At 48.7% G+C, this 27,590-nt stretch overlaps 1 protein-coding gene across 9 annotated transcripts in view; it reads left to right on the forward strand.

Annotated features, from left to right (window-relative positions):
• Nucleotides 1-27,590, forward strand: part of LOC144755580 (zinc finger CCCH domain-containing protein 11A-like) — a 525,975-nt gene that overhangs the window by 240,977 nt on the left and 257,408 nt on the right. For all 9 annotated transcript variants that reach the window (XM_078644672.1, XM_078644675.1, XM_078644678.1 and 6 more), the window contains one exon: nt 25,653-25,730. In XM_078644672.1, the coding sequence (XP_078500798.1) occupies nt 25,653-25,730 (78 nt within the window). The remainder of the gene's footprint in view (nt 1-25,652; nt 25,731-27,590) is intronic.

Genomic DNA, 27,590 nt, shown 5'->3' on the forward strand with positions numbered 1-27,590 from the left:
CAGCGTGAATCCATTTTTGGATTCACATGCTGTGCATTATTCTGCCATCTAGTGGATAGGTCCGGAATAGTTTTTTTAGTTTTTTTTTTTTTTTTTTTTTTTTTTGGGAGTCGTCGAACACAATTTGGAGGTCGTAGTGCATAGTAGCCATCTTCAAATTCTTTTTTCCGCCATTGGGACTGGATGGAAAAGGGGATGCTCCGAAGAATTGCAGGTAATCCCTGAAAGAAACTTGACGAAAAAATCCAATATCGGACATTGACCTCGCGACCAGAGAACTCAACTTGCCTCCGGGGATAACATCTGAGATACAGAATACCTTCATTGCACGACTACGCACATGGTTTGACAAATGGCGAGGTAGAGGCCATGGAAAATACCCCTTTCAAATTCTGCCCTGAGTGCCACCACAAATTTGCACAACGTGAGCCCCACGACGTGTGCAAGCTCTGCCTGCCCAAGCACCACACGGAAAAGGACTGCAAGGCCTGTGCTTTGTTCCTGCTAAAGACCCTCAGGACACGCCGAAAGCAGACAGAGGGCCACTACGCAACAATGTCCCAGGCACAGAAAAAACGTTCCTTGAAGGACCTAGGTTTCTCCAGCGACAAGGAGGACCAAGGAGTTTCAAGGAGTTCCAGCAGAATCGACGCACAAAGGATTGGATGTCGGAGGGAGACTCCAAAAAGGTCTGCATCCAGAAAAAGATGGCAAGGGACACAGACAAGAGGTCGGACAAGGTAAGACACCTTCATCCGTCTGAACCAAAGGGCCACAATAATAAGGCACAGCCTAAGGCATTGCCGATGAAAAAGCGATCGAAGGCCAGCCGCGATCCAAGGAAGACCGCGGAACCCTACCTAGGTTCGCCAACGAGGGAAAATCACACAAGACACCAAAACCAAGGGTCGAGTACGAACCCCGAAGGGATTTACGCCACCCTCGAACACATAGCCCACTACTCCCAAGAAGGGAAAATCTACGGTCTCTGACACCGAGAGAGCCCTCGAGGTCGAAAAGAAATACCTCAAAGCAGAAATGGCGGCACTCCTCCAGAAGAAAAAAGAGTTGGCATCGCTCAAGGGATTCCGTATCCCCACGATCCCCGTCGTCGACATAGACAATGTCGACGCCGAGGGTACCGAGGACGCCGAAGGGGAAGAAGATATCCTCGATTTACCTCTAACCCCCGAGCTACGCGATGACCACCTCGAGGAGTACATCGACACACCAGAGGAAGAAGCCTCTGAAACTTTCCCGGATCAGTGGTACAGCCTTGACATAGGAAGCCCAGTGGAGGAAATATGCTGCTATCCCTCAACGGCTTCGCGCCCGGATGACCCAGTTTTCTACAACGGCCTAGTGAAGAGATCAGCTGACGCTTTCGGGGTCGCCCTCGAAGAAGGGAGGGGGGAAACCTGCTTCCTCTTAGAAACATTAGCCCCTGCCAACAAGGGCACACAATACCTTCCCAACCTACCAAGCATCATAGATCAAGGAATCCTTCAAGGAACCCGCCTCAACCAAAGGGGTGACACCAAGGGTCGAAAAGAAGTACAAACCCTCTTCCAAGGACCCTAAGTATATTCAAGGAAATACAGTGCTTGACTCCATTATTGTCACCACGTCAAGAAGGAGAGCAAATGCCCTTTCTAATAGTGGACCACCTCCAGAGAAGGAAAGCAAATGAATGGATATGGTGGGCAGAAAAATGGAGACGTAGGTAGTGACGTAATGGCACATTCTAAACTCAAATGCCTTGCTAAACAGGTATGGCCACCAGCAATGGGGTAACATTGACGAGCTCATCAACAAGCTCCCAGAAAAGGACAAGAAAAGGGCAAAAGCTATTGTCCAGGAAGGCAAAAACTTAGCAAACACATAATTTAATTCAGCACTCGACGCAGCAGACACATACAGCAGACAAATGTGCTCAAGTACAACACTGAGAAGGCATGCCTGGCTACGAATCTCCGGCTTTAAACAGGAGGTTCAAACCTCCATCATTAACAGACCGTTTACAGGGGACGCACTGTTCGGAAAGAAAGTAGACTAATCCCTCCAGCAAATAAAAAAGGACAAGGAGACTTCAAGAGCCATGGGAACCCTGCAACAGAGAGGTGCCTTCAAAAGAGGCGGGTTTAACAGAAGAAAAACCACAGGAAGATGGGCCTTTGCTCAATGGCAGCAAATGTCTCACCAACAACAGGGCCAAGGCAACGGCCAACAAGCAAATAAACCGGCCGGATCCCAGAACTGGCAACAACAGCCAAAGCAGTCCTTTCGAGGGAGAGGCAGAGGCTAGTCCTCCTGAGTGAAAAGAACTGGATCAAATTGACTCGTGCATGGAAAAGAACCCACACATAACACCAATGGGAGGCAGAATATCACAATACCTGCAACAGTGGCAAAATATCACTACAGACACTTGGATATTAAATTTGTTAAGTACAGGTATTGCATAGAATTGACAGATCACCAGCAAACCCACCATGGATAAAAAAGTTCCCCAAATCAGAACTGACACAGTTGAGATCAGAAATCAAGGAACTTCTTCAAAAACAAGCAATAGAAACTGTGCCAAAGCCAGGCCTTTACAAGGGGAACTACTCCCCATATTTCCTAGTTTCCAAACAAGACCTTTCACTAAGGTGCATCCTAGACCTAAGGTTCATAAACAAACATTTCAAAATGGCAACACTCCTAGAAATAATACCGCAGATTCAAAAGGGAGATTACATGGCTACAGTAGACCTCAAGGATGCCTTTTTACATATTTTCAGGAACAAAAACCACAGACCATATCTCCGATTCCTACACGAGGGAACACACTGCCAGTTCAAGGTACTCCCTTTCGGAATAAAATCAGCACCACATGTCCTTACAAAGTGCCTAGCCACAGTTGTGGCGCAACTGCAAGAAAAAGAAATACACATCTACCCTTACCCAGACGACAGGCTTATAAAAGCAGATGAAATGAAATGAAATGAAAAATTACATTTCTATAGCGCATAACTACCCGGAGGCCTCGCAGCGCTTTAGACTGATTACTGTGTCGGACCTACGGGTAGTTAGTACGCTTTTGCAAACAGGTAGGTCTTTAAGGCCTTCCTGAAGGATTGTAAGTTACTGTCTTCTCTCAAGGTCACAGGCAGAGAGTTCCAGAGCCTTGTCGCTGTATGGCTGAAAGAGCGGCCGCCCCATCTGGCCCTCTTGACTCTGGACGAAGTTGCCAGATGCAGTGTTCCAGAGCGAAGGGCTCTGGAAGGGATGTAGGGTGATACTAGAGGATGTAGAATGGCCGGGCCTGTTCGATGAAGAGATTTATGTAGAATACACATGGCTTTAAACTGTGCTCGGGCAGCCACCGGGAGCCAGTGGAGATCTTTTAGCGCCTTCCTGGCGGACTGCCAGCGCGGGATGTTAAACAGCAATCGTGCGGCACAGTTTTGGGTGACCTGGAGCCTGTTGACCACTGCCGCAGGGGCTCCCAGATATAACACATTCCCATAGTCCAAGCGGGAGAGTACAAGGGCCTGCACCATGACCCTCCTCGCCTGGATTGGGAGCAAAGGGAGCACTTTGCGGAGCATTTTCATCAGCCCAACGCGGTTGGAGGCAGTTTTGCTGGCTTGAGCTGAAAAGTCCAGTGCTTTATCGAGCCAAATTCCCAAGCTTTTTATCAGGGGCTTAGGGGGAGGGGGGACACCGAGACATGAGGGCCAGATGGAAATTAAGTTGGTCAGAGGAGAATTGCCCAATAACATGATCTCGGTTTTCTCCCCATTAAGCTTGAGGTGGGAAGAGTGCATCCACTTAGCAACAGCCTCTAGACAGGGGCCCAGGTTGTTAGAAGAGCCCTCCGCGTGGTCCAGGGAGACCACCAGTTGGGTGTCGTCAGCGTATGTAATAATACGCACACCGAACGGGTGGACTATCCCTTCTAGAGGCTGCATATAAATGTTAAAAAGGGTGGGGCTCAGGGAGGAACCCTGAGGCACACCACACCTAAGCGGATGCTTAGATGAAACCCCCTCACCCTCAAACACCCGAAAGGATCGCTCGTCCAGGAAGGAGGTCAGCCACGCAAGGGCCGCGCCCGACACACCCATGTTCTTCAGACGATGTAATAGTGTGGCATGGTTAACTGTGTCGAACGCGGCACTTAGATCGAGCAAAATAATGGCTGTTTTTCCTCCCTGGTCCATTATGGCTCTGGCTGCCTCCGTTACTGCCAGAAGGGCCGTCTCAGTACCATGCTGAGGACGGAACCCCGTCTGAGAAACACGCAGAAGGCTGTTAGACTCCAGATAGTCCACCAAGACCTTGTTGACATGTCTTTCCACCAATTTACTCATCCAAGGGAGTAACGATATTGGACGAAAATTGGACAGGTCATTCTGATCCAGATTTGGTTTCTTTAACAGGGCCCTAACCATCGCACACTTCCATGGGGCTGGGACAGAGTTGGAGGAGATGGAGATGTTAAGGACGTCTAAAATGTGCGGGCCAATAGTGTCCATCACTTTAACTAGGGCCTGTGGGGGGGCCGGGTCGTTCGGGGATCCAGAGGTAACTTTGTGGACCAATGTATCCAAAGAAACAAGATCCAGGAGGGGAAGGGTGGCCAGTGAGCAGGACAGAGGTAGGTCGAAATCTGACATAGAAGTCAGACCCAGGTCATTCCCCCCTGTTGGAAACAGGGAGTATATTGTTTGGATTTTTTGAGAGAAAAAAGTGGCAAGATTATCACAACGAGCCTGCGCACCATCCGCAGCTGGAAGCTCCGGGGGAGGAGAGATTAGAGATTTTACGATCTTAAACATTTCTCTAGGAGCATTCACTGCCTGAGTGATTTTAGTGCCATAAAACTCTGCTTGGGCGATTTTTATTTGATTTTTATAGTGCCTAATTGTGGCCCTGTACTCTGAACCCTTCATCTGAGAGCGATCTTTCCTCCAGGCTCTCTCCGCTTTGCGGCATCCTTGTTTCAAAGTTCTGAGAGAGGGAGAATACCAAGGAGCCACTTTAGGTCTTTTTATAGCTTGCCGAGAGCTTTTCGGAAGAACTTGGTCAAGAGTCTCAGAGATCCAATTGTCAAAGTTGAGGGCTGCCATATTGGAGTTGCTCGTTTTTAGAGGTGGATTTTTAGAGAGGACTTGTTCCCATTTAAGGGGCGATAGGGAGCTCCACTTTCTACCCCAATATTTCTCCTGGGTTTGTGGTGTAGGGGGGGGTGCCTATAGGCCAGGTAAGGGGGATTAAAAAATGGTCGGTCCAAGGTAGTGGAATCGGTGCTTTGGCCAGAAGAGTGTCAAGGTTGCTATAGACATGGTCCAAGAGGTGTCCTTTGTTGTGTGTTGCAAGGAACCCCTTTTGAGATAGGCCAAATGCCTGAAGATTTGAGCGGAGGCTATTGGCGGCGCCATCCAATGGATCATCAAGATGCAAGTTTAAGTCGCCTAGCAGGGTGAGATTTGATCCGGTGACCACCAGGTTAGCTGCCAAGTCCGTCATATCAGTGACGAAATTGCCAAGTGGGCCAGGTGGTCGATAAACTAAGATGCCGGAAAAAGTAAAAGTGGGAGAAAATTGGAGCGCGTAGCATAGGCTCTCACAGGCTGACGTGGTAGAGGAGGTGACACGACATGTATAGGTATCTCTATATATGATGGCCAGCCCTCCACCCCTACCCGACTGGCGATCCAGTCATTTGATGGTATAGCCCTGGGGGATAGCCCATGTTACTGCTGGATCATTTTGTACCTGGAGCCAAGTCTCAGTTAAAAAGAGGGCCTCAGGATTGAGTTCCTCGATCAATAACGCCAGTTCCGTATGGTGTTTGGGCAGGGACCGGCAGTTAAGAAGATACATGTTTTTATTGTGCGTAAAACCGTGTCTGGCTGGAGTCGCGGCTGCACGCCAATGACATGTTTTACAGCCGGCGCAACTATTGGTCGGGAGAACCGAATGTAAACAACGTGAGTCAACTCGAGGTCGTGAAGAATGCAGGAAAGGGGCATTATAACAAATACGGCGTCCTACCATTATGTCGGGCCAGAAGCCAGAAGCGTCTGGACGCGGACTGGCGCAGACTGGCTTCTCTTTGGCGCCTCTTCGGCGCGCTCAAGGCGCTACCGCTGCGCGTGAAGTTACACCCTAAATAGATTAGGAGGTGGGGTGAGACTAGACCGTCCTGATTGGTAGTATGGCTGCCCAACTGGGACAAACCGGAAGTGCAAGCGCTGTACCTCCCTCCACGCAATCAGCATGTAGTTGCTGCGGTGGACCGGGGAGTAGCGCGACTATGCAGGTAAAAACACTTAATCTGTTTTTAAAATGACACAGGTTAAAAAAGTACTTCACATCACAGAACTAGCAGCAAAATGCGTCTGACACCCGCTTGCGCGGCAAATTAGCAATCAATCTGACGAGCGCCCGGGTATCCCGCCCTTTTGTAGTCCGGGAGGTGGGGGGAGACTAGACCGTCCTGATTGGTAGTATGGCTGCCCAACTGGGACAAACCGGAAGTGCAAGCGCTGTACCTCCCTCCACGCAATCAGCATGTAGTTGCTGCGGTGGACCGGGGAGTAGCGCGACTATGCAGGTAAAAACACTTAATCTGTTTTTAAAATGACACAGGTTAAAAAAGTACTTCACATCACAGAACTAGCAGCAAAATGCGTCTGACACCCGCTTGCGCGGCAAATTAGCAATCAAAACACAAATGTCTCACCCATGTTCAGACCGTAATCCTCACACTTCAAAGATTAGGATTCTCAATAAATCACAAGAAATCCTCCACAAGGCCAGAAAAAGAAAAAGCATTCTTAGGTGCAAGACTCAACTCAAAACTCGCACAAGCTTATCCCACACAAAAGGGGATACAAGCTATCAAACAAGAAACTACTCTTTACCAGAAGCGTCGATCTCTGACAGTGAGGAGGGACATGAAATTCATGGGCATGATGGCATCATGCAGCCCACTAATTCCTCATGCGCACCTCCATGTGCGGCCCTTCCAGGAATGGGTTTCCAACAACTGGTCATAGGCCACAAGGAGTTGGGAGGATCTATTGGATAATAGGCAGAGACTGTAAGCAGAAATACAATTGTGGGCATCCCAGAACATAACACAAGGCAGACCTTTCAAGAACCCAACTCCTTCTGTGACAGTCACAACAGATGTATCCCTTAACGGGTGGGGAGTGCACTTCCGCCAACTGAAGATACAAGCCCAGTGGAACGACCTTGACTCCATCAGACACATCAATTACCTGGAGATGAAAACCCTCCTCCTAGCATTGAATGTGTTCCAGGAACACATTCGCAAGAAGACTGTCTTAATAAAAACAGACAACACCACCACAATGGTTTACCTCAACAAACAAGGAGGGACAAAGTCATTCCCACTCAGCAAGCTAGCACAACAGATCTGGCAATGAGCAATTTCACAAGAAATCAATCTGCAAACAATAACCCTATCGGGAATATACAACACAAAAGCAGATAAACTGAGCAGACAGAACAACTGCTCCCACAAGTGGGAATTGAAACACAAAACTATACAATACATCTTCAAGCTCTGGGGGAACCCAGAGATAGACCTGTTTGCTACAATGCAGAACCTCGCGGTTTCATCACCACCTGTCAAAAGGGAATGTCCTATAGCTAACTTGGTCAGGGACATTTGCATACGCTTTTCCACCAATACCTCTAATTCAAAGAGTCCTAGAAAAAACAAGACAACCAGGGACAAACCTAATTCTCATTGCTCCACAATAGGCCAGACAAACATGTTACTCAAGTCTGCTAGAACTGTCCAAAGGACAAATAATTCAATTCAAAGCGGACAAGGACCTACTAACAATGCAATAAGGCCAAATCTTCCACACAGAGCACGCGACGCTACGCCTAGTAGCCTGGCACATGAATATGTAGAGTTTGGTCACCTAAAATTACCACAGTGAACAATGGAAATTCTTAGGGAGGCAAGAAAACAAACCACAAGGCAATGCTATGCCGCCAAGTTGGAGCGGTACACCACTTGGTGCACAACAAGCAATGTAAAGGACTCCATTACCACACAAAAATCAGTAATCATATACATAACACACCTCTTAGACAGTCACATCAACTACTCAAGCCTAAAAGTACACTTCGCGCCCATAGTAGCCTACACCAGGAGAAAATCATGTATATGTTTCTTCAGAAGACCTGTCATAAAGAGATTCCTAGAAGGATCTAAGAAAATTGCACCCCCAAGGCATCTCCTACCCCATGTGGAGTTTAAATATAGTCCTCAAGCAACTTATGACAGAACAATTTGAGCCCATGCACAAAGCAGACCTCAAATATGTCACTTTAAAGACAGCATTCTTAATAGCCATTACATAATTACGAAGAGTAAGTGTGCTACAAGCATTAACTATACAAGAACCATACATTCAAATCCATAAAGACAAAGTTATCCTAAGAACTAATCCTCAATTCTTACTAAAGGTGGTGTCCAAGTATAACTTGAATCAAAGCATTCTCCTATCAGTCTTCAACAAAGACCCAAAAGCAAAAGGAGAAAGGAGCCTCCATACCCTGAATGTAAGGAGAGCTCTACTCTGGTATCTGCAGAGAACAGAGCAAGCTTGCAAAAGCAAACAGCTGTTTGTTGCCTACTCACATAATAAGACAGGGACGCCTGTCACAAAGGCAACAATTGCACGATGGATAGTCGAAACCATCCAACTATGATATACCACCACAGGGAAAAACGTAAGCGTACGGCCAAAGGCAAGGTCCAAATGGTGGTCGACAACGCCCCTTCCCTCCCCCCACCCCCCTCAAAAAAAGACTTCTCTGGACCCAATTACTAGATAGCGGAATAAAGCACAAACCTGTGAATCCAGAAAACTCTTCAAGCTGCAAACCTACTCCTACTGGTAAGTAACCATTTTTTTTGTCTGCACCAAGGCTTGCAGGCTGCAGTGGCAGTTTGCATGGCCTTGGTGAGAGGGTCTCTAGGGGATGCTCCTGAGTCCCAATGCCCCAAGTACTTTATTTTATTTATGCGTTTTTATATAGCGCGGACTTTACACGAAGGCGTCGGAGCGCTTCACAATAGGAACAGTAATGATACATGAGGAGAAAATGACAAGACTTACAGGGGGGAGTCTGAAGTTGTTTCAATTGTGGTACAGTTTTAGGGAAGGAGCTCTGGCAAATGGGACCCGGTTTCGAAGGACCCTGTGCACTTTCAACCGAAAGCACATCCTGTTCCAGGCAAAAGTTGGGGGGCTGATCATGTTAAAAGAGGCTCCCTCTCTCTCTCCCCCTTTCCGCTCATGTTCCCCCTCCCCCTTCTCTCTCCCTCTCCCTCTTTCTCTCTCTGCCTCCCTCCCCTCGAGAGTCTTCATTTTCTAAGTAGAAGAACCTGGTAAGGCCATCCAGATTAGCATGGGCGTAGCCCCCCTTAACCCCCAAAAGACTTTTCTGGACCCAACCACTAGCCACTAGATGGCAGAAGAATACCCAGCATGTGAATCCAGAAAACTCTTCAAGCTGCAAAACTACTCCTACTGGTAAGTAACCATTTTGATTTCGTTTGCACCATGGATTGCAGGGTGCAGGGGCAGTTTGCATGGCCCTGGTGAGAGGGTCTCTAGGGGATGTTCCTCAGTCCCAATGCCCCACGTACCAGGGGTCCCATTCACTAGGGACTTACAGGGGGGAGGTGGGGGTTTGAAGTTGTGCTAATTGTGGTACAGTTTTAGGGAAGGAGCTCTGGCAAAAGGGACCTGGTTTCGAAGGACCCTGTGCACTTTCAATCAAAACCGCATACTGTTCCAGGCAAAAGGTGGGGGGCTAACCATGTTAAGAGGCTCTCTCTCTCTCCCTCTCCCCCTTCCCCTTCAAGCTCCTCCTCCCCTTTCCCTCTCTCCCTCTCCCTCTCTTCCTCTTTCTCTCTCTCTACCTCCCTCCCCTCGATAGTCTTAATTTTCTAAGGGGAGGGAAGAACCTGGTAAGGCCATCTGCATTGGCATGAGCAGTCCCAGCTTTGTGTTGCGCTATGAATTCCATTCCCTGTAGGGGCCTGTGGTCTGTCTAAACTATGAAGTGAATGCCAAACCGGTATGGCCTCAACTTCTTCAGGGCCCAGACCACAGCAAAGGTTTCCCTCTTTATGGCACTCCCACGCGGCTCTCTGGGGAATAGTCTCTTGCTTATGAAAGCAACAGGTTGGTCATGTCCATCATTTATTTACTGCTCCTATCCAATGTTCCCTCTAATTTTTTTCCTCTGTGTGCAGCAGTGGAGAGTCTCTGTGCGCTGCAACCATGGCTATGTGCGCCAGGAACCAAACCGCGAGTGTCTGCAGCGCCAAATGGCACTTAAAATGTTTACTTTAAAAAGTGAAAAGATGGTGCATTTCACACATACAGGTCCACAATAAGGGTCTTAAGGGCAGTTTGCAAATTGGATAAGCACGCCATGACATGAATTGGTTACACTGGCAAGTACACTTCAAGTTTAGATAAGCAAAAGACATAAGCAATCTGAAACCTTGGTCCAGCCTGAGGCGCATGATATTGGCATGTAATTCATGCAACAAACGTCTTGTAAAAAAATGGCAGACTCACAATTCCAAAAATGGATACCCTAGTGATTTGTAAAACTTAAATTACTTTTTAAAAACTTCTTTTGAAGCAGAGGCAATTTCAAGAGGGAGACAGCCTGAATTGGGTCTATTGGCATGGATATGTAGGAACACAGCAGTGTATTAATTAGTGGTACGCAAGGGCTTGTGGAAAGTGAGCAATCAGAAAGCAGCACGAAAATCTGTGCCCCTTTTTCTTCCCTCTGTTCCCCTCGCTGTCCCTATGCTCTCTCTGCCCGGTCTTTCCTTCTGTACCCCTCGCTGCCCGTGTCTCTGCCCAGTTTTCCCTTCTGTTCCCCTCGCTGCCCCAGTGCCTCTCTGCCCGTTCTGCCTTCTGTTCTTAGCTGCCCTTATATTTCTGTATTTTGCCTCTGTGCCATTAGTTTTTTGTGCCCATCTGCCCTCTGTGCCACTCGTTTTTCTGCCCCTTTTGCCTTCTGTTCCACTCATTTATGTGCCCATCTGCCCTCTGTGACACTCGTTTTTCTGCCCCTTTTGCCTTCTGTTCCACTCGTTTTCCCTCGTTTTTTTTAGCCTTTCCGCCCTCTGTTCCACTCATTTTTTGTGCCTTTCTGCCCTCTGTTCCACGCGTTCTTTGTGCCTTTCTGCCCTCTGTTCCACTCGTTTTTTGTGCCTTTCCGCCCTCTGTTCCACTAGTTTTTGGTGCCCTTCTGCCCTCTGTCCCACTCGTTTTTGGTGCCCTTCTGCCCTCTGTTCCACTCGTTTCCCCTTGTTTTTGGTGCCCTTCTGCCCCACTTGTTTTGTGCCTTTCTGTCCTGTGTTCCACTCGTTTTTCCCTTGTTTTTGGTGCCCTTCTGCCCCACTCGTTTTGTGCCTTTCTGTCCTGTGTTCCACTCGTTTTTCCCTTGTTTTTGGTGGCCTTCTGCCCTCTGCCCCACTCGTTTTGTGCCTTTCTGTACTGTGTTCTACTCGTTTTTTTCTTGTTTTTGGTGCCCTTCTGCCCTCTGTTCCACTCGTTTTTGGTGCCCTTCTGCCCTCTGTCCCACTCGTTTTTGGTGCCCTTCTGCCCCACTCGTTTTTGGTGCCCTTCTGCCCTCTGCCCCACTCGTTTTGTGCCTTTCTGCCCTCTGTTCCACTCGTTTTTTGTGCCTTTCCGCCCTCTGTTCCACTAGTTTTTGGTGCCCTTCTGCCCTCTGTCCCACTCGTTTTTGGTGCCCTTCTGCCCTCTGTTCCACTCGTTTCCCCTTGTTTTTGGTGCCCTTCTGCCCCACTTGTTTTGTGCCTTTCTGTCCTGTATTCCACTCGTTTTTCCCTTGTTTTTGGTGCCCTTCTGCCCCACTCGTTTTGTGCCTTTCTGTCCTGTGTTCCACTCGTTTTTCCCTTGTTTTTGGTGGCCTTCTGCCCTCTGCCCCACTCGTTTTGTGCCTTTCTGTACTGTGTTCTACTCGTTTTTTTCTTGTTTTTGGTGCCCTTCTGCCCTCTGTTCCACTCGTTTTTGGTGCCCTTCTGCCCTCTGTCCCACTCGTTTTTGGTGCCCTTCTGCCCCACTCGTTTTTGGTGCCCTTCTGCCCTCTGCCCCACTCGTTTTGTGCCTTTCTGCCCTCTGTTCCACTCGTTTTTTGTGCCTTTCCGCCCTCTGTTCCACTAGTTTTTGGTGCCCTTCTGCCCTCTGTCCCACTCGTTTTTGGTGCCCTTCTGCCCTCTGTTCCACTCGTTTCCCCTTGTTTTTGGTGCCCTTCTGCCCCACTTGTTTTGTGCCTTTCTGTCCTGTGTTCCACTCGTTTTTCCCTTGTTTTTGGTGGCCTTCTGCCCTCTGCCCCACTCGTTTTGTGCCTTTCTGTACTGTGTTCTACTCGTTTTTTTCTTGTTTTTGGTGCCCTTCTGCCCTCTGTTCCACTCGTTTTTGGTGCCCTTCTGCCCTCTGTCCCACTCGTTTTTGGTGCCCTTCTGCCCCACTCGTTTTTGGTGCCCTTCTGCCCTCTGCCCCACTCGTTTTGTGCCTTTCTGTACTGTGTTCTACTCGTTTTTCTCTTGTTTTTGGTGCCCTTCTGCCCTCTGTCCCACTTCGTTTTCCCCGGTTTTTGTGCCCCTTTTGCCTCCTGTTCCGCTCGTTTCCCCAGCCGCCGTGGCTTTTGTTTAAGTATTGCTGTTAATCAGAGCCCCTTCAGTGGCTCAGATTAACAGCAATACTTAAACAAAAGCCACAGTCTGCCCCACGTGCTCCACAGCCCACCAGCCCCCCCGCCTCCTTACCTGCACTCCTTACGCCCGCACCAGATTCCAAAGTGCCTGATGAGTGATGATCGCGCCGCTCGCCTCTTTAAAGCGGCCGGTGTCGCGACTCTCTCGCGGGACGTCCTGTGTGCGCGCTCCACGCGGGACGGGTCGCGGTGACGTCAGGGCAGGTGCGCGCACGCCCTAGAGGGAACACAGCTCCTATCCCATGCTCAGAGGCATCTGTCTGCACATTGAACTGCTTGGAGTAATATGGAGCTTTCAGGACTTGTACAGAGCACCAAAAGGGTCCCAAAACGAATTTTGACAGCTCACTTGCTTTGGCATCTTCTTGGAGGTGTGTGCTGTGAGGGGGAGCCACCATGGACCCATAATCCTTCAAGAACCTCCTGTAATACCCAGTCAAGCCAAGGAATGCCCTGACTTGGGTCTGTGTTGTTGGAACTACCCTGTCCAGAATTAATTAATTAATTAATTGTGGGTTTCTAAAGCGCTAGAATCGACTCCCGAAGGAGTATCTCTGCGCTGTAGACCGCTGGGGAACCCGTCCTGGCTTTCCCTGTGAGATGGTCCCTACTGGGTATCTCCAAGGTGAAACCAGGCATCCCCGGCGTATGTGGGGGGCCGTTGTGGAGATGAGGCAAGCTAATGCCCAGAGTTGCCGAGTGTGATCCCTGGTTAGAGTAAGCACCGAGGCGAGAATTATCGAGTCCGCTGACCCTGGTCCACGACCCTGCCGCGTCGGGAATAGAACCCTGGTCCGGGGCCGTCCTCTGCTTCCGGGTCTGCCACCTCTAACCAGTGAGCCACACCACTCCACAATCCACATCCAATGGTCTGGATCTTGGGTTGGGGTGGCTGAACTTGGCCTTTACCTACCAGGTGACACAAATACACAACTTTTCCCTGCCCCCTCTGGCACATGCTTGCCTTGACAATAAGGTCTACCCTTTTCAGAGCCTCAAGGACCCTCCCAAGTTGGATCAAGTGATCCTACCAGGTTGGGCTATATACAGCAATATCATCCAGATAAGCTGCACTAAAGTATTCCAAACCAGCAAAGACTTTGTTCACCAACCTCTGGAAGGTGGCAGGGGCATTTTGGTATCCAAAGGGCATCATACTAAACTGGATGTGTCCACTTGGAGCGGAGAGTGTAGATTTTTCTTTTGCTCCAGGGGTCAGACCTATCTGGCAGTACCCAAATGTGAAACAAAGGTATTCAGATACTTGGCTGCCCCCAACCTGGTAATCAATTAATCTGCTATAGGATTTGGATGTGCATCAGTTTTTGTCACAGCATTGAGACCCCCTATACTTCACACACAACATAATTTCTTTCCTTTCCTTGGAGTAAGGTTTGGGGACTAATACAACTGCCCTGGCTCATGGGTGTGAGAAGTTGGCCTGGTATATGATGCTCACTAGTTCTAGTGATCACCTTGTACCATGCCAAGCAACCCTTATGATGATTGGTTGTAAGTCAACCTTATAGACCAGCTATCCTAGTAGCGTGGACAAAGCAGTCTTAGGCTAAACTCTGTAAAGGCATGTGAAGCAAGCTGTTTTACCATACACAATCCCCTTGAATACCAAATGAAAGGACACCACACAGATATATATTGAAAATATATATATTTATTTACTACAAAGTATCCCCTATACTCTTTATGAGCACAGAAGCAAATGCGTTAAAACAAAACACAGTATAAATACACAAAAGTTGCACAATATGGATGAGCCCTAGGGGCCACTTAAACCATATACTAAAATAGTGGTATAAGAACCACCAATGGGAAAGGAAGGAGGCCTAGGGCCTGGGGAATAGCTGGAGCTGTTCGGGACTAACAGTGATTAAGTCGGGAAAGGCCCGCGGGACTCGGGTGCAGTGCTTAAAGTACACGCATGCACCAATGTTAAGTCAATGGTGCGTAAAAGTTACAAAGTTAGTGTTTAAGGAACCTTCCGATGGACCTAGAAGGACAAAACTTTAGAGCTAGGCACTAGAGGTGTGTACCAGTGTAGGAACACCGGCGTTGCTAAGTTACCTCACCCACAGGAAGCGGGTGCACAGGTGCCAAGTCGTGTCGGGTTTCGTCACGCAGGTCGATGGTGCCTAGAGATGAAGATGCTGCAGGCGGGTCGTCGAGGAGAGTTCCGGTGGATCCAAGGATGGATCTGAAGATGTGAAGACCTGAAAGCAGAGGGGACAATGTTCAAAGTCACTAGCCAGTGACTACCGTGGAACCAGGATGGAACCAGGCGATGTCGGGTGCAAACAGGCGATGAGATGCAGCTTGTCTCCGCAGCCACGTGGACACGAAGAGGTCTAGGACGTCGAGGAGTCGATCACGAGCTGTCCCACGAAGGCTCTAGCTGATGGCGGTGTCGGCAACTTGATTGGAGCAAACAGGCCTTGGCTAATGCAAGCCACGCAGGAAGTGTAAAAAGCTTATTACTCGGACCAGCAAGGTCAGAGCGGGTGCTCCTTTTCAGGGGAGCAAGGGCCAGTCTGGAGCAACCAGACCAGCGGTGTAGTTTGTAGATTTCGTCGCCACGATGGCCGCTAGCCACGTGGCAAGTGGCCGGGATGGCGCGTCGAGTGGCAAAGTGCAAAAGGGCCCCACGCAGATCGTGGAGATGCTGGGGGGCTGATCTTCGGTGCAAATGCTGCTCGGTGGTGGGGCTTCTCAAATCCCAAAGCACAGCGTCGAGGGTGCCTCGGGTGCTGCGCAGTCGGCTTCTCGGGGGTCTTTCAAGATGGCCGGTCCCACGTCTCTCGGTGCCTCCACGGGTCTCTTCTTTTCAAGGACTGTGGATCGGGCTCTGAGATGTCTGGGAGTCTGGGTCTTGTCAGGCTAGGGCGGGAGGCGGCGGCAAAGCAGACGTCGAGTTGCTGGTTGGTGCCTGTATTCACTGGGTGGTCACTCCTTGGCTACAAGGGAGATTCTCTTCAGTCTTCTGTGCAGCAGAATGTCGAAGTCCAGTTTTCTTCTTAGTTTCAAGTCGAGTTCAGGATGATCTGAAGTCTTGGGACACAGCTCCTACTCTTATTCCAAATCTAGGGGCCAGATTACCTGCTAGGTCCCTCCTCTGGGTGGGACCAGGAAGGGGGTGGTTACACCCCCTTTCCTTTGTCCAGCTTCGCGCCAAGACTGGGGCTGGAGAGCCCCAGCACCGGTTTGAACTGGAATATGCACAGGGACACCTTGTGTGCCCCAGGCATGTCTCATTCTATTCAGCCCTGTCCTACCCAATACACAAAATCCTGTCTGGGGTGGTGCTAGCACCTCCCAAGGCAGGAAACCCTTTGTCCAAGCCTCCCTCGCTGGAAGGACTCCCAGCAGCAGGAGGTCAGACTTGTGTCTGTGGTGGCAGCATCCATTTTGTGATGCTGAGGCTCTAGTTTAACTTTAACCGGGGTTCAGGTTAGGTACATTTTGTGTCCCTCTAGAAGGGTGGAATGCTACCCCAGTTGCCAGAACTGGCGAGGGGGTAGTATTCCAATTCGTATGACACCTTACTCGACATGTTTTGATAAAGCCAAACCAAAGATAGCATTTAACCGCGAGGTTCATAATGCACTTAAGAGTATATGGTATGGCAGTATCATGGAACAGCTAAAGGACTTGGTTCCGAAAGCTGCAGACAGGCTCAGCTCATGCCAGAGCACCATCTCACATATTTCCAAGCACTCTGCCTCCAGGATTGAAGAGGCCTTCCATAGGAGTGGCTGATAGGAACATATGTGTCCATTTTAGGTTAGATATAGGCATACTATACCTAAGTAAGGGGTGATTACACCGACTTACCCCAGCTGAGTGATCAGCCAGTTGTGTCAAATATGGAGGCCAGGCCATGGGTGGCACAATACGTGCTGCAGCCCCTGGTAGGCCTTGGAAACACCTATTCCCTGGGTACCCTGGGTACACTGTTACAGGGGCCTATAAGGTGAACCAGCTCCAATTCGTAATGCACCTAGAGTGCATTGGCATTAATTTAGAGAGAGAACAGCAGGCTGTGGGTCTGATTAGCAGGCCCACAGCCACATTAAGTCATAAACCAGTGAAGCAAAAAGCAAACATTTGGGGTGACCATAGGATAGCAGACCCTACTCTCCTACAATGGGCTCTCTGAGGGTTTAGTGATCCCAATTCCAGCATCTTCTATGCTCTCTCTGACATGATCAGACTGCCTGTAAATTTTGTTTTAGACAGGTAGCTGTCACCAGCTACCTGCCCTCCAGGATTAGTAGACCCAACCCTATCCTTGAAAGTAAAGGGGAGGTCACCTATCTGGTGGACCTTGGTAGTTGCAAGCACCCCAAAAGGGTGATACATGTCAACTGCCTGAAGCCCTTTTGTGACAGAGCTGATGTGACCATGCTCATGGTTACAGATGAGGGACAGGAAGCCGAGAGTGGACCTCTCCCTGACTCCTCCCCAGCACTCCAAAACATGGGTCTGTTGATGGATGGGTCTTGTCAGACACCCTTACTGACCAACAGAAAGCTGATTGCTGGCAAATCGTAAATCAGTATTCTCTTCTCTTGGACCCCTGGTCAGACTAGCGGGTGTACCCATGATGTGGACACTTGGGACAGCCTACCTGTCAAAAATAAAATATACGGGCAGTCTGACCAAGTAAGAGAGCATAAAGCTGAACTAAACAAGATGCTAGAATTGGGAATTGAACCCTCTGAGAGCCCTTAGGCCAGCCTAGTTGTCTTGGTCTCCAACTCTCATTCCAAGGGTGTAAAAACAGAGCTGAGGTTTTGTGGGGAGTGTAGGGGCCTTAATGCAGAAACCAAGACAGGTACTGGCACATTGGTTAGGCCCTTGGAGTAGAAAAGAATTTGGCATTCTTAAACACAGATGGGCATTATCAGTTCACTGTTATGCCCTTTGGACTAAAGAATGCCCCCGTCACATTTCAAAGGTTGGTTATCAAAGTCCTTTCTGGATTGGGGTGTTTTAGTACAGCATATCTTGATGATGATGTGGTCTACAGCTTCACTTGGCATGATCCCCTTCGAAAGGTCCTTGAGGCTCTGCAAAGCGCAGGCCTCACTATCCAGGCATGCAAGTGCCAGATAGGGCAGGGCTCTGTTGTATACTCTGTTGTATACTTGGGTCACCTTCTAGGTGGCGTCCTAGTTCAACGCTTCCAACCCAAGATTCAGACAATTGTGGGCTGGGTGGCTCCAACCACTCAGCCTCAAGTCGGGACATTCCTTGACTTGACCGACTGTCACAGGTATGTGAAGGGGTATGGTCCATTATTGACTCTGTGTATTCCTAATGCTACTCGACCACACTACCCCCTAGACGAGCACCACGGGATTGCTCGAGCAAGCTCCTTTTCACTAGTAAGGGAATACCTGGATTCTTTGCATAGTATACCTCTTTTTGGTATACTATATAAAGAACCAACTTCTTGCAACAAGAGCCAAGAATCCCAGCAAAATCTCAGATGACTTCACACTTCCTCTTTCTTACCAGCAGTAATAACCAAGCCAACATTTATAGCACACAAAATGTTCTGAGCACTCAGAATTCATTAAGGGATCAAACATCCAAATCATGGAGCCATAGAGATTGTCTGCTTTAATCTGATAAACATTCCACAGCAGAACACAATATTCGTGTACATCACCGTGTAGCAATATAGGAGCAGCCAGCCAACACGTGTTTCATCGCACAGAAGTTAGCCTTCAACCTCCTAAGGGCTGCAGACAATAGACCAATTAAACAGGTACAGTAATCAACATTGTTATACTTAACACAACCTTTACTCACCAAACTGGTATGAGGGTATCAAATTGAAATTATGATATATCAATGGATGTCCAAAATTGACAGTAGTAGAGAAAATAGTACACATAATTGATATTGTTGCAGCCATATGTTACTCTGAAATCAAGAATCGGGGAGGAGATTTGTGGAAGCAACAAAGCATAAAGTATAATAAAAAACATTAAAGTAGAATTAGACAAATAGCACTGGTGTGCCAATAACCTTGTGTGGCAATCATAAAACGGTATACATGCAGACTGTCCTGTGGAAAATACCTATCTTTGCCTTGTACTCGTGAGGAGAATAGGTAGAGAAAAGGAAAGTTAAGTAGAGTCAATTATTGTCCCGAAGTAGAATAAACCGGTGGCAAATCTTAAATAAAATATGACAGTGTAAGTCAAAAATCCATCCCTAAAATCAGTCATTCATCCTGTGTAAATAAGGAAAATGAATCACTCTCCTCCAAACTTGAACAATAATGTCCTCAAATCAGTTAAAAGTGCCCAATATCCATTGACCACACATAATCAAAAATACCCACTTACAGTAATGTTCGTCTCCTGCGCAGCATGTATTGTGAAAGTGTCACTCGATATTAAAGCAAGCAATGTCGCATCCAATATTGACCATTCTCCTGCCCGTAATATCTAAAGACCGCGTATATGCAGCGCACCTCTCGGGCGTTCCTGGACTGTGCGATAGTACAAGTAATGTCCCGGCTTCTACAATATTATAAACAACGGAGTCGCGTCCAGTGTTATCCAGAGTCTAAGAGCCTGTGTAGGCAGCGTCCATCTCGAAGGTTCCCGAACGATGCAAAGCCGTTCCTGACTGCCGGAGGAACTGTATTGAAGTTGCCCGTCCATTACACAGACATTAAGGATTTTGTGCAGACGGAGCCGGGGCGACCAGGGGCTCATCTCCTTTCCTCGCAGGGGCCAGGACTGCGAGACCCAGCATCCCTAGCGCTTTACCAACACAGCGCAGCTGGAGTCTCTTCCTGCCCCACTGCGAGAGCATAAACAGCTCGCGGCCCCCGCTCCGCGGGAGCCGCTCGCAAAGCCGTTCCTGACTGCCGGAGGACCTGTATTGAAGTTGCCCGTCCATTACACGGACATTAAGGATTTTGTGCAGACGGAGCCGGGGCGACCAGGGGCTCATCTCCTTTCCTCGCAGGGGCCAGGACTGCGAGAACCAGCATCCCTAGCGCTTTACCAACACAGCGCAGCTGGAGTCTCTTCCCGCCCCCTGCCCCTCCTACTTGATCACGGGCTGACACGCGGACAGCGGGACGCGCGCGCGGGACGGAGCACGGGGCGAAGCTCGGGCAAAGGGCGGGCCGTTTGAGGCCGGCAGAGACCGGGACTGGGCTACCCCCCTTGGATTTTGACTTTTCTACATAATTCCAATCCACCTACCACGTCTTTTGACTCTCGGACTATGGCCGCAAGAGAGACCAGGAGCAAGACTACGCTAGCCGCCGGTGCGGCAAAAGGTACTTTGGACACTTACTTTGCAAAAGCGGGTTCCCTTTTAATTGACGAAATTACAATCCTTGAGAGGCGAATATCACAAGAAATAGACTGGGTAAGGAGATCCTCTTTGGGTCCCCTAGAGCACGCAATCACCCCTGTAAAGAGATTTGACTGTGTATCGACAGACTCTGGGAATAGGGGGGCCAGTGGCGCGCCTGATATACCTGATCTAACTAACTCTACTCTTCATAACACTGACATCGATACTAGTGCCCCTGAAGATCTAAGCCTTCTACCCCTACCTCAGCCCCCTCCTCAACCGACTACCGCTATAGCCATTATGGCCTATACGGATGGCACTCCTCCTGGAATTAGTTATCCCTCCCAGGGGGAAAGGGAAGGAGCTATCCCAAAAAGAAAAAGAGGTGCACATCATACTGGGGGGCGTAAGGCCAAGGTTGTGAAGCATAACCCTAGGGTGGAGGGTAATAAATTAGGAGTATCTTGTAAGGGATCTACCACTCCGCAAATAAACACGCCATTACCTACGCAAATACTGGAACAGTCACCCTCACACCCCAATGTAATCATAGGTGATGAGGACATTACACTCTCTGATATAGGCGTCCTTTTACGGTCAATGTTACACCCACTCGAACTACGCCTTTCCAAGATCGAAGCTAGCTTAGCGACCATTGAAAAGGCAACGGTGCTCCTAGACGACGGGCTTAGAAAAGTCAATATAGCTCCCAGAGGTGGGGGAGAAACGAGAAAGCTACACCAGCGTCTTCAGTGAAGAAAGCTGGTCCAGTCCCTAAGCCCACGCAAATTCAACAGCCTATATCACACACCCCAAATCGACAGGAGACCACTCGAGCCGCAACCCCCAGCTTACACTGTTATTCTGGCTGGCGTCCCAGAGTTAAAACCATTTATCAAAAAACCTGTCGCAGCCTTAAAAAATAAGGTTGTGAACTGGCTTTCCATTAATAGGCCCCTCCCCCAAGGAATACATAGTGAGGTCCTGATAGTAAGGAGAGTCCCATAGTTAGGCAACACCAGGAAATCCATCAATGGAGATTGTGTCCTAATTAATTTTAGGGACCCCATGACCGTCTCACACATATGTGGCTGGTCATACCCCGACCTAGGGACTTCCATCCAGCCCTTACCTCTATCATTCTTTTATCCACCTTCAAGACACATGCAAGTAGAGGAGGGATGTGAGACAGTCCATAGGAGGGAGGGAAGATGGGGTGAAAGAGAAAGAGGAGCCCCCTTCCTTCCTAGATCTCAGCAACCTACTTATTTTCCAACTTATAACAGGTACAGCACCCTGGACATGATAGACTGACAGGGTGGACACGGGAAGGGGGAGGACACAAGTGATCATAGGGTCTCTCCACCCATACAATGCATTCCATACGCAAGGGGAAAGGCCCACTGTAAGGAGCATCACACTAGTGGCGAGGTAAACGAAACCTTTGCTGGGACCCCACCAGCTTCAAACAATGCAATAGTTGCCCAGAGGGAAAATCCCGACAATAACACATTTGTGACGACCGAACCCAATGCGGGCTCTTCTCTATTTCCCATCCCGAGCCTCAACCCTCCCTTTCTAAAGATAATATCTTGGAACGTGGCAGGTTTGGGGAACAAATTGAATTGCCCGGATTGGAGTTCATTCGTCGAGGGCAAAGATATATGCATGTTCCAAGAAACTTGGGCTAGAGAGGATGTATCCCACACAGGAGTTGCTGCATTCTCAAAGCCATCAAAGTGGAGGGGAAAGGGGCGTCCCTCGGGAGGTCTTGCAACATGGGTGGCTGTTGATCTGGGATGCAGGGCAACATTATTTCCCCTAACCACAGAGGACATCCTTGGCGTTATGCTGGTGTGGCCTAATTCAAACAGACTCTTGTTAGTAAATGTTTATTCTAGGCCGGTGGGCATGTCACAAGAATCTCACACCATTGAGGAGCTTTCGACAGCCCTAAGTGAAATCCCGGAGGGTACTCCATTTCTGATAGGAGGGGATTTGAACTGTCATTTTGAACCGCTTCCTGGTCTATTAGATGGACTGTCCCAGGAGGAGGATGCTCTATGGTTAGTACCTCAATCGGCAGCGCCCTCCCCCAGAGCATGGACTCCACTGGCCATCCAAATCACATCCTTGACTCTGAAACATGGCGTGCGGGCCTGTAATGGTCGCACAAAATCTGACATCCCCCCTACATGTACATATAACAAGGTGGGTAGGGAGTCAAGACTTGACTATATTCTGGTTCCACTCGCGTTGTGGTCGCATATTATCGACTTCCGGGTGATTGCTAGGGAGGACAGCGACCACGATGCACTGGATCTAGAGTATCTCCACCCTGGTCTAGAGCCTAGGGGGACAGAGGCAGAGCCCTCTGCGCACGGGCTTGTGTTAACTATCAACAGATGCAGAATAAGGTGGGAAAAATTGGCCTCTAGTCCAGAAAAGTTAGGAGAGTTATATGCCCGGGTTATCCCCATACTTGAAAGGGCTCGTGCATTTTGCGGAACAAACCAGCATCCAGGGCGCAAACAAAAAGCTGTGGTTGTTGCACGAAAATCTAATCAAGTCTGTGTCCGAAGTCCTCTTTTCGACTGTAAAAAGTGGCAGCGGCCGACCTATCCGCCGCTCCTGGTATAATGCTGCATGCCGCAAGGCAAAATCTGATTTGCTAATCTCGATTAAGGAAGGTAAGGAGAGAGATAAGATCAGGGCTATGAGAAAGGCTTACAAGTGTCTGATTGCCCACGCTAAGAGAGAGTGGGAGCAGGACAAATGGGAAAACCTTACCATTTCTTTGGCTACCAGGGACTCCCGCAAATTCTGGCGTATCGTGAACACAGGTTCTGAGGAGCTAGCCTCGGCAATAGAACCCAATATCGCCCCCAAGGCTTGGCAATACCACTTCCAATCCCTGTATAGGGCAGTCGATGGGGCTCTATCTAGCCCCCCATTGTCCTCCAGCGATTGTATTGCAGGGGATCCCTTCACAGATTTGGAGGTAAGAGTAGCGATTGCTGGGCTGGCATCAGGCAAAGCACCTGGCCTTGATGGTTTACCGGGCGACCTTTTCAGGCAGGAACCCGATGTATGGGTCCCATATTTAATGTTGATGTTCAACGCAATCCATGAGGGGCATGGAGGTACCTGGTACTTGGCTGGGAGCAGAGATTGTCCCAATATACAAGAAGGGGTCGCCTCTGCTCCCAGCCAACTACAGACCTATTAGTCTTATGGATGTTTCTCAGAAATTATTCGGTAGACTGATACTCGATCGCCTCCAAAACTGGATCGAGGAATTCGCCATCCTAAGTCCCCTACAGGCCGGTTTCAGAAGGGGGGTTTCAACTACGGACCAGATCTTCCGTTTGAACCTCCTATTCTGAAAGACTGCGAGAATCGAGGGCGGCAGCTTGTACACGGTTTTAGTGGACTTGCGAGCAGCCTTCGATCTAGTCCCTAGAGACAAATTATGGTCCGTTCTAGCAGACCTAGGTATCCCGGTTGATATCTTGTCAATTCTGATAAGATTACACCAGGGGAACTTTGCCAGGGTCAGGTGCGGCAGAGGGGGGGCACTCTCGGGAGGTTTCCCCGTTGACAGGGGGGTAAGACAGGGCTGTGTGCTTGCGCCGACTCTGTTCTGCCTCTTTGTCAACGGTGTATTGGACCATCTGAATAGGCTCAGTGACATTGATGCCCCTAAGCTCAATGGCAACCGGGTGCCCGCTACCATGTTACCGGACGACACCCTGCTGCTGTCCAAGTCCCCTATGGGCATTCAGCGGGTACTAGATGGGTTCTCGACCTTTTGTGCCGAGCGCGGGTTGGAGATCAACGCCCTTAAAACCAAATATATGATCCTCAACCCGCCATCCTCAACCCGCTCGAATCCTACCATAGGGCCCCTAAGACTCGAGAGGGTTTTCACTTTTGAATACTTGGGGGTAACAATTAACCAGAACATGACGTGGGATTCACACGGAGTCAAGGCAAACATGAAATTTGCCCAGCTTACGGGCGGTATCTTTTGGCCCCCTCCTCCAAATCTATAAAATGCAGGCAAGAGGGGCAGTCACCTATGGCGGAGAATTATGGGGTCATACACCTGCCCAGAATTTGCAGATTAGCGAGAACAACTTTATTAGGCAGTTGGCAGCTTTACCATCTAGCACTCCACTGCTTCTGCTGAGATTAGATCTGGGTCTCAGACCTATTACAGAAGAACTGGGACTCAAACCTTTAATTTTTTTGGCGTAGAATCTGGACCCAGCCAGAACTATCCAATTATAGGTCTGAGCTCGAAGAGATCTTACGCCTACCTAATGCTGGACAAATCCCATGGCTGAGATATATCAGACAGATCTGTGAGACACTGGGAAGTCCGGAATTGTGGACAGATCCTGGAAACGCATGCGGCAGGTTCCCACGCAAACGTCTTTCTAGGGCGGTCTATGAGCACAAACGTATTGTCTCAATTGAGAGCACACACAAGGGATCTCTAACCAATTTGTTTATCAAAATCAAAGACTCATACCATCTAGAATCTGTTCTTGATGGCATTAGTCCTGTGCTCACCAGGAAATTATTTATGCAGTGGCGATATGGATCTCTCCCTCTTAGGGCATTTACGGACCGCTGGGCAAAACCCCATTTCACAACACAGTGCCCAGCATGCTCTTATCCCAGTGAAACTGACCTGCACATTATATTTGTTTGCACAGCTTACCACAGACCCAGGAAATACTGGCTTGTCCCACTTCTCAAAAACCTTGGCTTTAGGGACTATTCTCCAGCGTATAGAATACTAAAGACTGATTTATCCCCTCCAATCGTGTTTGCAATGGCAAAATTCTTAACAGCTTTGTGGCATATTCGTAAACGCTACATTTAGCCAAATATAGGATAATGAACTGTATTTGCTGATTCTAAAATCCTTTGTATTTTAATTCATCAATATAGATTAATTGTACTGTTTTTATATATTTATACTGTTCACAGTTTTTATTGTGTTAAATTGCTGTATCCTTTTATGATCTATATTTGATCGAAATAAAGAAGAAAGAAAGGTAAATGATAGCACTTAATATTTTTATATCCCGCATCAAAGAATATTTGCAAAAGAGCTCGAGTTGTATGTCAGATAAGAAAAGCACCATTATAGTAATCCTGCCTTTGAGTTCGTATTCCTCGATACGAGATTGATCCAAACACGTGTTTGTCCATGCGGATCCACAAAGAGTAACAACCAATCCAAGTCGTGTGAAGCCCATAACTAACCATAGCCAAAAACACTGATCATAACAGTAACGAGTCAAGAGGCGGAGTGCATTTATAGCACTTCTGATGGAGATTGCAGCATTTTCTTTTCACAGCGGTTTAAAGATGTATTTGACTAGTTCAGAGCACAAATACGGTGATTTAAACTCGATTTTAATTAATCCTTTCTTGTTAAAATAAAATGTATATTTTCTTTTCTTTTGTGTTTGGTTCAGATGAAGAGCCCCGTCTTGGACTAACCTTGGCAGAGAGGCTGGAAAAACTGAAACGCCCTTTCACAGATACATCGTCCGGTAATCCATTATTCAATCTGTATTTTTTGAAGCATCACCATATCCCAACTTCAGTTTCTATTTTGAGTTCTAGAGAAGATCAAACATTTCCTGTAAACACCACTTCTGCTTTTTCAGGCACATACATCAGTGTGTGGTGTTTTAGCACTTAGGATCTGTCAAGGCATCACTTCACCAAAGTTGTTTGCTGAAATCTGAACACCTACCTTCACATGCAAAGCACACATTCCCAAACCATCTCTGGAGGACATAGTTAATGTATCCTGCTTCCTCAAAAGTGTAATGCCTCAGTTCTAAAACCTCGTAATTATTGGATCCTATATTCATTTCAGCAAGGCCCCAACTCAAAATGCGATTTTATGTATTGCATGCAACTGGTTGCCAACTTGTTGATGCCTCCAATCAGAAACAATAGCTTTTTCTGTTTCAAGAGATTTCAGATGAAAAGCAAGGATTGACAAAACCAATAGTTTTGACTTTTGTTTAAGTGAAAAAGTTTTTTCTCTAGATTTACTATATGCAAGCAGCAAGGTCAATAAGAATGTTAGCTTTCCTTGCACTCTCACTCTGCAGCGACAGCTTGGGTAGCAACAATGCAAGATTTTGTAGCATTCTCACTGTACGTACAAAAGCCAGCATACACAGCACTGATAGAAAAGCTTTAAATTTGAAAGAGACACGTTGGTGATAGATTCCTTACCTTAGAACATCCCCAGGCGTTAGACTGGATCCGGAAAGCTTTCGTCAGCAGTACCCCTACATATCGGTAGGCGGCGTCGTACGGCTCTGCGTACATCGTTGGCGTCGTAGTCGCCAAGATGATGTCGCTGGAGCTACTTAGACGCACCCACGTGCGCTGACGTCAGTTCTTTATTTTTCCGCGCCAGCAACCGTAGATCCGGAGAGAGCGGTACCCCCAGTCATTGTTTGAGTTTTTGGGGACTTTTGTCTCTGTTTTTTGAGTACTTACACTCCAGGTGCATAGGGATACCTGGTTTTAAGTCTTGCACAGCCTGTCCACTGCACAGTGACAGACTCGCAGCGCGTATGTCTCTATTGCCAGGGGGCGTGACCACGACTCCGAGTTGTGCCCCCACTGCTGGCCATGGCTCCGAAAACGTTGCAGGAGCGATCCTGAAAGTAGCTGGAAGCCCGGGAGTCGGCTCCGTGCCGTTCCAGGTCCTGATCCTGTGGGAGGTCGAGGGACTGGCTGCGGAGCAATCACCACCCTTCCAAGTCTTCGCACTCTGAGTCCGGTATGGCGAAGCACAAAAAGTCAAAGATGCGCCATTGCTCTTCGCCTTCCCGTCGCGCATCGCGGCTGAGGGTGCGGGTGGCACCGCCCCGCAGCTCTGGCAGAGCCTCCTCAGTTGCCAATGGCCTACCCGCCCTTTCCTGGTCCTGGTCCAGGCCCAACACAGGGGCTCCTGTGGATAAGAACGTGGCCCGACGCCATCGCCAGGCGACCCTGTTTTTCTCTCCCAACGCCCTACCCCTGAGAGCTTGGTTGTCCAAGACTCTGCGTCCCAGAGCGTGTTCCCTTCTGCACCACCGGATACGGAATCCAAGAAACTGGAGTAGTTTGGGAAGAAGAATTTTTCTTCCGCCTGTTCTGGACTGCGGTCTGTGAACACTGCATGTCTCTCGGGCCGTATTCCCATTCTGTGTGGGATACGGTAGCGCAGGTGCTGCCTCAGTGTCCGGTGGAGGCTCGGACAGTACTCTCCCAAGCTATTGCTGAGGGGAGAGACACAGCCAAGTTCATGAAATGTTGCGGTCTTGACACTGCTGCTATGCTGGGCAGGGCGATTTGCACGACAGTGGCGCTACGCCGCCATGCCTGACTGAGAACAACTGGCA

Source organism: Lissotriton helveticus, chromosome 5_1, assembly GCF_964261635.1.
Source record: "Lissotriton helveticus chromosome 5_1, aLisHel1.1, whole genome shotgun sequence".
Taxonomy (NCBI): Eukaryota; Metazoa; Chordata; class Amphibia; order Caudata; family Salamandridae; genus Lissotriton; species Lissotriton helveticus.